At 38.8% G+C, this 12,088-nt stretch overlaps 1 protein-coding gene across 1 annotated transcript in view; it reads right to left on the minus strand.

Annotated features, from left to right (window-relative positions):
* Positions 1 to 1,970: 1,970 nt before the first annotated feature.
* Positions 1,971 to 12,088, minus strand: part of NWD2 (NACHT and WD repeat domain containing 2) — a gene marked incomplete at both ends in the record, with an annotated part of 55,979 nt that continues 45,861 nt past the window's right edge. The window contains 4 exons of the mRNA XM_082315162.1: positions 1,971 to 5,906; positions 7,539 to 8,128; positions 8,430 to 8,574; positions 10,309 to 10,512. Of these exons, the coding sequence (XP_082171288.1) occupies positions 1,971 to 5,906; positions 7,539 to 8,128; positions 8,430 to 8,574; positions 10,309 to 10,512 (4,875 nt within the window). The remainder of the gene's footprint in view (positions 5,907 to 7,538; positions 8,129 to 8,429; positions 8,575 to 10,308; positions 10,513 to 12,088) is intronic.

Raw genomic sequence — 12,088 nt, forward strand, 5'->3', positions numbered from 1 at the left:
GTTGACTTGTACACTGGCAGTATGCAATCTAGTCATAAGCAGCATCTAGGCATGGATTTTTTTGGTGAATTTCATTGGTTTTTGAATGCTTGATTTAGTTAACACAAGTGGGAAAAATACTGGAATTTTTCCTTACGAATATAGTCCTTAAAAATGATTTAAATACAGGCTAATGGGAGCTGCAAATGCCTTGTGTCCCTCTGCCAGAGTGAAATTTCCCTAAAATTAAGGGACACACACAAGTCTGTTTCCTTAGTTTATTAGTACAAACAATGCATACACAAGACTGTATATTGTTTGAAGACTGCAATAGATTTCTAATTTAACAACTCTGTAACAAAATTTAACTAAATTTGACATTTATGAAAATATAAATCTCTGATTGGGTAGGTTTTCCCAACAATACAAAGTTTACATAAAAACATTCAATATGATCTATTAGTTGCAAACAAGTTAGGAAAAATCATTCAAGTCACTTAATATACTATATTGGCTTGTACATTGAACATTCACACACTACATTAAGTTCTAGCTTAGCATTCATTTCTTGGAAATTTGTGGCATGGAGTTCTATTTTTAAAAATAAAATTGTTTTGTTTAAATAATTTGAAAATATTTCCACAGGTGTGCCAATTATAAGATACGTAAGGAGGGAAAAATCTTTTTATTCTTTCAGATGTTGTCCAGTAATTTTTTTTTTTTACTTGGGCAAAATGTAATTTTTTTTAAAGCATTTGTCATTATGTCACAATTTCTGCTTTGAAACTGGTAAAACTGTACAAAAGGCTCAGAACAGTTCTAAAGCAGAAAGTGAAGCTTGTAAGTACGTGGAAGTAAGAAAAACCCATTACAAATTGGACCAGTAAAGAACCTTTGGACAGCCTTTACATTTAGTGGAGTATTTCAGCACATATACAAGCAGTCCCAGAGTGTTTGGTCATCTGATCTGTATTTATCATGGGAAAGAACAGAAATGATAGTAAGGCAAATGTTATCAAGATTAATACATGGCATGTCTGAAAACTTTCTATTAAGATTACTTTGGGGACATAGGAGATACTTTAGACTTTCTTACAACAAAATGGATACCTTTCAACATAAAGAAATTAATGTGTTTAACTGTTCATCTGTAATGCCCTTTCTCTTTGAAAAAAGTTTTCATTACGACCTGTACTAATACACACTGTGAAGACGAAAAAATTCCCCAAACCAAAAATAAACCCCCAAACCCTATACTCCTTTTATGACCTAGGTTTTTATCATTTTTATCACAATACAGAAACCTGAAAACCCTGCATGCAATTAAGAAAAAAAAAAATCTTTCAGTCCATTCATTGAGGTGAACAAATACTAATCAGCTCACATGTGGACATGTTTGCAGCTGACTGGCACCTACTCCTTTCAACCCAAAGATCAATCCCAATTAAAAAACAAAAAAGTAGGCATTTTTTAAATGATGATGGAATGTATCAAGTGTTCCAGGTTGGCAGGTGACATCTTGTCATTGCACCATCAAGCAGAAAAACACATTTTTGCAAGTGGGTATAAAGTTGGCTGTTAGCTATAGACCCATCTAGGCGACTTCGTATATAAAATAGTGGTCTGACTCTTCTCACCAATCGTGTGGAGCTTTAGTTCTAGTTAAAACAGTTTGTCAGTCCCAGATAAAATCACCTAACTTCTGTAATAGCATAACAATTTTGATAGTATTGCTACAAATTTTTAATCAAGGCCCTGGTGAAATCCTGGACTGAACCTTGTATTCCGAAATTTAAAAAACCCTGCAGCCCATTTGCTTTATGTTTGCTTTTTTTGTTTACATAAATGTAAGAATATTTGTTGAGGAAAAAACAGCTGGTCTGCCCTCTGCTGTTTCTGTCTTCCAAGAAATGCACTGATTTTTACGTGAATTCAGAAGACAAATCTATGCATGTATACTATTATTCAGATAAGCTATTCCAGACGGTTACTCAGTTGTCAGCGGCAAAGCTGTGTCCTCTGCAATCTATGGCTGAGCACACTTTCTCATAGCAATAGTTGTGTTTTTTGGTTGGCGTTGCTTCACTCACCTCAGGCTCTGTAACTGTAATGGGGCTATCCCTTGCAAATACTTCGGTTGATTCCCTCCAAATGCAGTCTGCAGTCACTTTGAAGCTATAATTGTGACATTTTGGCCTAATCACTTGTGTTGTGTTGTTGAAAATCTGACGGCTGTTTGAAGTAGCAATTTTGATTTTCAGTGCAGCGTCGACTCGATCCACTACAGTGTAGGTACCTATACTTCCATCATCAAATCCAATAATAATATTTAAATGTCTCTGTGAGAGTGCAAGAAAAGTGGGAGTTTTATAAAGAGAACAGGCACCGATGTTTTTGCCATCTGCAAGCCTCATTACTATTAAACTAGAGACTGCACCATTGTCATCATCTTCTTCACTGCGAAAACAGATGTACACAAGATAGCGGCCATCCCGAGACAGCCTCTGCCGCCAGATGATACCCGGAGCGTGAACCACACGAAGTTTTCCACTGTATAAATCAAGCACATTGATGTTCTCATCACCACGGGTTATAATTCCTAGCTTCCCATTTGGGGATATTTCAAAGTCTTCCAAATTTTTTAAGAAATTGGTAGGCAATTGTACGCGTCTGCAGATGACTTCCTCTGTTAGGCTCCAGATGTTCACAGTTTCTGTAGATGTTATAAATACTATAATATCTGGGCAGTCTGGTATCAGCTTAATATCCACAATGCTTGCACCATCATCACAGCAAAACTTCTTGGTTATACTGCCTGTCCAGAGACTCACTGCCAACACTTTATTCTTCGCCATTCCGACTACGAATGTATTTGCAGTTGTTATAAATGCATTCTGTAAGGCAACTAAAATATTGCAAACCCTATGTCCTGTAGCCAGTCGCCAAACTCTGGATGCATTTTGCTCACAGAGAGAGACTACAAATTGATCGTTATGAGTAATCATTAGCTCTGAGATTTTTTGTCCATTAATGCGAAAGATATTTTCGCCACTAACAGTGTGCCATACGTACTGGCTGCATTTATCATCTGATGTAACCATTATCTCTCCAGAAGAGGTCAGCACGCAGTTTTCAACAATACCTTCATGCTTGAACACGGCTTCAATAAATCCAGTGCTGAAGTTCCACTTATGGACAGAATCCGATCCATCCAATGTGTATATTAATTCACCTCTGGCTGGCAACACCAGTCTTTGGATAGGCTTGCCAGATTTGTCAATATTGGACATAGCAGTTATGATGTCTATATCCCAAATAGAAAGGACACCACTGGTGGATAAGGATAGCAGCATGTTATGATGATTTGATTTAATTAGCCTGACTATAGTTCCTGAGATTTCCTGTAAGCTTGCCATACACTGTCCCGTATCTCTTCTCCAAACAAAAATGGCTGAGGTATTTTCCATTGAAGCGATTATACAGTTGCCATTTTTGGACAACACGGCAGATATAAAGCGCTCATTGTGTTTAGCTCTAAACTTTTCAGCCACCTTCCACACACGAGTGTCAAGAAGTTCAATGCTGAGAGCCTTACAAATTAAAATTGCACTTTGGTCTTCAGAAAGCTCTATGCTGACAACTTCACTGTCTTCTCTCCTGCAGTCAAAATCATCTGTAAGCTGGGGATTCGTGATTTCCTCCGTATTCCAAACAGAGAGGCTGCCCTCGTTGTCCACCATCACCATTTCTTGGGCTGTGTCCAGAATGAGAAGGAATTTCACGAATCCACCAGAAAACTCAGAGGTCACGGTGGCCAGCTTCTCTCCGCTGCCCAAGTGAAAAATGGTCGCGGTGTTCAAATACTGTCCGCAGAATGCATAAACGCCATCTGGAGAACACTGCACACAGGTCACTTCGTACCAGCAGTGGAAGTGATAGAGAGGCCAACCGTAAAGCAGATCTATTACAGTAACATCTTTGCTGGCCTCGAGCCAAGCAAGCGCATGGTTGACGGATAATGTAAATCCATTTATAAAACTGGACCCCCCCCCAATTCCACAATGTTTCGACCCCTTAATTTCCACCTCAGACAGAAGACAGGAATTTATGTTATCATATATCAGAAGAGTGTTTTTTGTTGTAGCCACTACGAGATACTTTTCATCACTAGTAAGCTTCATCCCTAAGATAACAGATGGAGCTGTTGTGATCTGCCTTAGTAACTGGCGGGTCTCTACATCCCAAGTGCTGATGGAGCCATTTTCTAAAGCAGCAATAACTGTGCTGGGATTAAAAGTAGGCAAAATCTCAGTGACGTGCATGCAGCTGGATGACAGTGGCAGGCGCTCGGGGCTGTAAGTCACGTCCATGGAGGAATGCAAAGGGACGATAGAGCAGTACTTGGGTCCGTCCTTGTCACATTCTAAGAGGAGATGTCTGAGTTTGGGCAATGAACTTACTACTGGGAGAAGCCTCTGCTGCAATTCAGCGGAGAGCGAACCTGGGTATTTTACTACTTTGAACTTTATACTGCGGAGGGTACTGGCCAGAAATTTCAGCTCCTTTTCTTGTGAGTAAGTGTAAGCCAGTTCTATGTCAGAAAGTGCTTTATCAAACTGCCCTATTCTAATCATGGTGTACAGCCAGCTGAAGTTCATAATGACTCCGTACAGAAGATCATCTGTTCTTCCACATCTTGTCAAGTGATGAATAAGCTCTGTCATTTTTCTGTGATTGATAAAAAAGATATCAGGCTCTAACGGATTACACTGAAAGACCCATGGCTGATCAGGTGCCTGCCTGTCAAAAGCAATCTGATCCATGCAGTGCTTTTCATCCTCATTCAGGCCTCTACCGTCATGGTCAGGACAACCATTCAGATATTGGCCATTGCTGTAAAAAGGTTTTCTTCGTCCACCTGACCAAACACCAAGGAAATACTCTGCCATGACTGTGTGCATTTCATGTAAATCTTCTTCATTGTGCAGGTACAATTTCTGGGCAATTAGTTGCAAGTGCCTATTTGCCCAAAGAAGCAGCGTTACATTTTTCACCTGTCGCTCTATCAAGTACCCCTGTAAGCCCTCCTTAAGCCTTGCAATGTATATATATGGAATTCTCAGTGGGTTACTTTCTCTGACACTCTCACTCAGTTCGTACATAACACTGTTGTCAAGGGCTAAAATATCTTCCAGTTCCATTTCACTCAGCCCAGATTTGGACATAGTGATGTAGCCAAGTGCTCTTGACAATAGTCTTGATCCACACTTGTTTTCCAGTGACCAAAACAATTGCTCTATGCTTTCATGGACAGTGACACAGAGGGAGGACTCATCCACATCTTTGTGAGATCTCCAGTTCCTGACCTCTCTGAAGGTTAAGTTCACAAACATCGGCAGTGTGCACTTGGAGAATGCTTCATTGACGTAGATTTGTTGCCCTGATGTTACTTTTCTTTTAACTCGCAGCAGCTGATGTTTCAGTACTTGGCTACACATCTTTCTGTCCCTGGCAGTCAATTCAATGTAGTTGTCTTCTTCATGAATAAGGCACCTCAGTTTTTGCAGGATCCCATGCTTGTTTGGCAGTGTTGACAAAATTATCCGTACTGAACGGGGAAGATGAATGGGAAGCCACCAGAGCTTCCTACCATCATCACTATCTGTTAGCTGTTCTAGGGCATCGAATATTATCACCAGTGGCCTGTGGAATGAAGACTCATTCAAGAGGTTGATGAACAAGTCCCGAAGGTCATGAATCTTTTTCGGGTAACTTTGTACGAGGCAACGATAGTTGACTGCTAATTGTTCACAAATGCTTTGAAGTATATTCTTCAGATCTGTACTTGTTTCGGTGGATCCCAAAAATCTTATAACTACCACAGGGTCAGAATCTGGTCCCATCTCTTCTTGCAACCAGGAATAGGACTAGAATATAGAGCATAATTTAGTTAATATCTAAATGAAGCACAGTAACAGAGTTTATAAATAGTGATTGGCTATATATAAATAAACATTTTTAAACGTTACTGGTTGAATGGAAATTCTTCCACAGCAGAGTTCAAGGCTGATTTGATTTATGAGCACCGAATGAAATTCATATCATATGTCATCTTTGTTTAGCACAGGTAATATCCCAAAACACCAAGACCCAGATCCACAAAAAGGCTTACGTCTAAGGGGACACGAGTAGAATGTAGTCCATAAATCCCAGGGTACTCTTTGCAAAATCTGTGTCTCGCTTCTGAAAGTCAGGAGGCAGATTCTCTTATTAATAAACTTCCTTAGACACTAAGCAATGTCATCCTTGGCCAGGCAGACCAGCTTGCCACCTAAACTTGTTTAACATTGATTCCCAGCTGAGTATAAATGTATGCCCTGACGGTTTTGGAGCACAGGGATCAGAGTACAGATTGTCCTTTACTAGCAGGTTACTCTAACTCCTGGACCACAGAAGTATGCTCTGTCTTGGTGTGGCTGTGACTTTTGCTCTTACGCTCTGCTGCAAGGGGTAAAAAGTATGTCTTGCTGGTTTTTTGGTTAGCATACTCTAAGCAAGTGAGGAATGTGGCTTTAAATCCTCTCAGTCTGTGCAGGCTCACACACTCAGTTCTCTTTCTTACTTGCTAAGTATTTTCACCTCACTTTAAGTTATTGCAGAATACTTTAAAAGAAAAGCGTAACCAGAATCTCTAGGTTAACTTATGTACTCAGATCTGAAATGAGATCTTGAGTTGCAAATCCCAATTTCATATACGCAACTAATGTGAATCTACAGGAAGCCACATTTGGGAAAGATACGGGATTTTAAACATTATTGTTCCCTTCTCCATTTCCTTCTGGCTGATACGGCTGTTTCCCAGCCCACTGTGCTAAATTCTCTGAGCACCCTGCGGGGAACTCAAAGTTGTGACTCCCGGCTGAAGAATTAGGCTTAGAGATGCCGGCTTGGTCTTTTTCTGCATCTGGTCCTGCCCTGCCCAAAGTGTTTCACTCATCTCCCTGTAGTACTCAGCTCAATGACTTAAACAGCATATGTCAGATAAATGAGTACAGGTATTTTTGCAGGTTATTACAGACAGATCTGTAGCACGTGTATTTGTAGCAAGTGTTTCAGACTAATTCCTGAATAATTTCTGATGTCAACATAAGATGGCATGACTTGGAAAGACATGTTGTATTTGTGAATAAGACCAAAACCAGCATATGATGTTTAGATGGTTCCAGATTCATAGGACCTCAGTGGAACAAGGGGGAAAGAGGTCCTTCTGAAATACATGTTGTTAATTCAAAAATATATTGATTCCTATTAGGTTTTTAAGAGCTCTGATAAAGTATTTTTGTTTTGGCTAAGCACACGATACGGACACTTTATTATTGGCAGGTAAGTCTTTTTCTGAGTATATGTACAATAATATGCAGAATATACTTTTTATTATTTTTCTTTTATATATTGAGGGCTGATATCAGATCTGTTGACAAAAGAAAGAATGAAAACTAAGTTGGCTCTTACACACTACTGCTCCTAACATCACTGTATTACGTAAAGTATTTATTTACCTTCTTCGCCACTTCGGCTAACAACAGAGTCTTCCCTGTGCATGGTCCTCCGTATATGATAAGAGGGTTAATGTGTCCTATTTTGCTAGGTAGAACATACTTGTGAACTATGTTTAATGCCTCACATCTATATTCATAAAAAGTGGAGTACGTTTTACATAGCGATGAGTGTTGAAGAACTTCATCGTACAGCAAGTCTGTCTCGGTGTCAAAATTCTGCTGCACTGTTGCTTGGATTATATCAATCATGTCTTCATAGAACTGTTTACCAAGTCCTTCGATGTAATGGTTCTCCACTTCTTGGGAGTAGCCCAATTTCATGTCACAGTGAGTGACAGACGTGTACACTCTCAGATTGGACGATGCAACGATGGTAGGAATGAATTCATCCCTGAGCTTGATCAGTTTCTCATGGGCTTCGGGATCTCGTAGAAACTTCCCAGCTGTATGTACCACATCCATGTATTTTCCCATCTCTGGAATTTTAACAAAACGCTCAATGTTGGCAATTTTCCGAATGTAGCAAACACACTTCTTTAGGAAAGCTGGTGTTTGTTTACCCAAGGCAAAATCAAGTTCATCTTCAATAGCTGAGGATGAAAAGAGAACACAGAGTCTCTGTTATCTTTCCTTTATAAACAGTTCAAGAACATCCCCCACCCCCAACATGCAGACTCTTAAAATGATTGCATCTGTTTTCTGCAGAAAACAGAAAAAGCACAGAGAAATTGCTGGGTGCTTTCACACAGGTTTTGGTCTCAAGCAAGCACAATGAACATTTTTCTTCTCTTCAATTATATGAGAAATGCTGACAGAAATATTCATGTTTGTGGAAAGGTTGATAGAAAAGATAATAAATGAATATATAGAAATAGTTAGTCCGAACTTTACCAGAGGAAAGATATCTCTTTGCTTGGCTGTGTTTCATTTTTCCTTTCTCATACAGCAATTTCACAGCAGTCTTAAAAATCTTCTTAATCTCTTCTGATATATCTTGCCATTTGTTCTCATTCGTAGAGTTTGAAGAAGATTCCATCTTTTAAAAATATCCATAGTTAAACAGTAGCTGTAATACACACATCTACAACTTCAGAAAGTAAAAGTCTAATATTCAAGGTCATAAACGACATGGTAACAGAGAAACACATACACTAAAAATAAATAAATAATCATAATGTATTCCATTTTAGAATTATAAAAGTTAGCTACTTTGAGTATTCTCTGAATTCCTACTGTAGGCAGCTAATGCAATATTTTTCAAGAATAAGACCAATAACACCTTTATAGAAACAGGGTTTTGAGAACCAAGCCTGAAATAATAATAAAGCAGCAGTAATACTGTTAAAATTATCACTCCTTTAATGAGAAGGAATAACAATAATAATAATAATAATAATAATAATAATAATTTAAACTTGGATCTCAAAACTGAAAATGAGGTTCCTGGTACCTGTAATTAAGCCCCTCATATTAGCTACCATATTTGAAAAATACGGGATTATATCTAACATTACTTTTGTTCATTCATTGCTATAGTAACAGTAATCTTACTGTCATCAGAGAGGGACTGTAATATAAATTCACTAATCCTTTCAGATGGTATCTTGCAGATGCCACAATGGAGGTTTCTCTAAGGCAGCTGGGGTCACTGCGGCATTACTTACTGCAGGGGAAGTGTTGAAGGGGTCTCTGCTTTTCCTGGAGGGTGTACTAGGAGAAAGAACAGCCTCCAGGATAAGCTCCCTCGCAACTCTTTCTTCACACGTTCAGAGCTGTGTATCTTATTATTACTTTCTGTAAGTTTATGAGATGTAACTCTACGTTAGCTTTAAGTTATGAACATCTTTTTACTTACTCCTGTTTGTCAGTAGCTTGAGGAAAGGTACAAAGTTTTAATAACAAAAAAGCCAAGCTTTATTCAAAGGGATACTGTGGGCATTAGCAAAACAATGCAAAGTTACAAAACTTGCTTTCTCCCTTGTGATCAATACTTCAGAATTAGCCACATTATACTGACTTCAACTCATTAAAACTCTCTCTGTGTCTGTGTTTTTCCTGTTTTCAATGTTTTATCATGCAACAGAGAAAACATTCTCCTACACAATAAGTGAATGCAGTATAATGGCTTAATTTAATTTCCTTGTATAATACAGTATGCACTCAAAAAGAAGTTAGTACTCTGTTAAGGACTTCATTATTTGTGCACTGAAATCTGTCCTTGGGTATATAGGATGTGAAGGAGGGTAGAACTGAGCCCTTGGTAATATGCAGTTTTTATTGTCATCAATTAAAGACAAATGCCTGTTTTAAAAATAATTAACAGTGTTCAAAAATATTCTGTTAGAATACAGTTAAATAAAATAAAATAAGTTAAAAGTATGACATCTGACTCAGGACAGCACTAAGCGCTTCTCTGACTGTTAAAGAGCTTTTTTGTATGGGGATAGAAGGGAAAATGTGTATTTCCTCTGCAAGTCCTGTTCGTTGAAATCTAGCAAAAGCACAATACCAGGGCAGGAGAGCCTGAGCTCTCCCTATTCCAACATCAGGGAAGGGAAATCTGTACAGCTGTCCCACTAGCCCCAACAGGTCATGAATGACTACAATCCACTTGCTCTAGCTGTTATCAGAGAGCGCATCAACGCAGGAGTCATGACCCGTCGTGTTCCGGGGTGCTCATTCAGAGACAGCAGCAAGTGCCTGGCCCCGGGGACTGCCCGCCACGGTAGCTGGGAGAGAAGAATTTTGTAAGGAGGTGACTATGACTTACTGTATTCTGGTAGTTCTTCAGCATTTCCGATTTTGGTCTGAGGTAATACGCTGGTGGCACTGCATTCTCATCCCTGCAGTACCACTCTTCTAAAATTCTTGTCTCCAGCTTGGCCTCTACAGCAGCATCCAGGATCATTTCAAATTCTGCTGACTCAACTTCCCCCGGTATTCGGATGTTCCCATACTTCTCTCCCAATAGGCCCTGTGTATTTGCAGGAAAGTAGGGATTAAATTTTTCTTTTTAGTCATGCAAAAACCCTCCTCAGGATCTGAATTTCATAAAAATCGGTGTGGTAATAGTTTAATGACTTTGAAATTACTAGGAAGGGAAACGGACACAGAGTAAGATCAATTACTGTTGAAGGTACTGTACTGAGCTGCAGCCTACTATGACGACTTGGTAAAGTTTCAAGTAGATGCATTGTCTTTCTTAATATTAACTGTTAATAAAAATACAAAGGCATTCAAAGGAAGAAATTAAAAAATACCTAACATACTTTCTTAGCACAGTATTGACTCGTGTATTACTGATTTCCATTAGTGACAGGTTGGTATTAATCTCACATGCAACAGCGAATGTGGAAATCCGTTTCTCTGGACTCAGGTCTCAGGATGTATCTCTGGATGCTTTACCTCTTGGCTTCATTCTTAGTTTCCACAGTAATGGAACAGAAGATTTTATGTTCTGTTTGATGAAAATTTACATGACGTTATGTACAGCTCATATTGGTGTTATTAAAAATGTGGCTTATACCAGCAATACCAAGGATCAATGTCACAGAACCACAAGTGGCTTTGCTGTCTCATATTCCCTTGTTGCAAAAATGTTGAATGTCTTTGCCTGGTAGCTGTCCACTGAATGAACGGTGGGGCAAGGGAAAACAGTTTTGATCAAATACCAAATAGAAATAAAAATTTAAGTACTTAAATGCACATATTTGGCATAGAGGCAAAGGTTTGTGGAAGTCAGTTCTTAAACTGTGGCACAGGAGATCCTTCACCTTCAAAAGCAAGGACTAAAATACTGGTTGCGGTGCTCTGAATACAGTTTTTTGAATTTATTTCCATCATTTACTGTCCATAAATATTTCATAAAAAGAGAACTGGGAAAAACTCTATAGAAGATAGAGTTGCAGGACACTCCTGCATTCTTTCAACAAGATTTTTCAAATTTGCAACCATCAGCTTAATTCTGCATTCAAATCTTGGTCCACAGAAGTCAGTGAGAACTCCCACTTCCTTTAAAGTAGGATTTTTTATTTCTTTCCTCATTTAAATGTATTCAGTAAAGATTTTGAGTTAATGAGAAAGAGTACTTAATGTGGAGAGGAACCTACAGTATCAGCATCTTGATTTGAATCAGAAAGATCTCTTAGTAAAGTAATGCTAATGCAAATACAGTAGTACCCTAAAAATGTAAATTACCTTGTTTGTAAATAATAAAATTCTAAATATTCATTATTTTTAAAGCACTCATCGTAATGAGAAGCTGTTTTAAACTTTTCCAGCTGTAACTAAGCCCTGAAAATCAATAACTGATGATGATGAAGCCTGCTTCACTGATTATAAAAGTGTGAAGTTGCAGACCCCTATTCTGAATCCAGTTGTGTTGGCAGAAGGTACTCAAAATGGCTCATCATGCTAGATGCTGTCGCCTCAGAGCAGAGATGTCAGAGCAGTGCACGTGAACACTTCCTAACCTCTTTCAGGCAAAACCACCTCAGTTAGCTCAGACCAGGGTTCACATTGTGTAAACTAACCTGGCTGATTTTTGCCTG

The sequence above is a fragment of the Platalea leucorodia genome, assembly GCF_965183815.1.
Source record: "Platalea leucorodia genome assembly, chromosome: 6".
NCBI lineage: Eukaryota > Metazoa > Chordata > Aves > Pelecaniformes > Threskiornithidae > Platalea > Platalea leucorodia.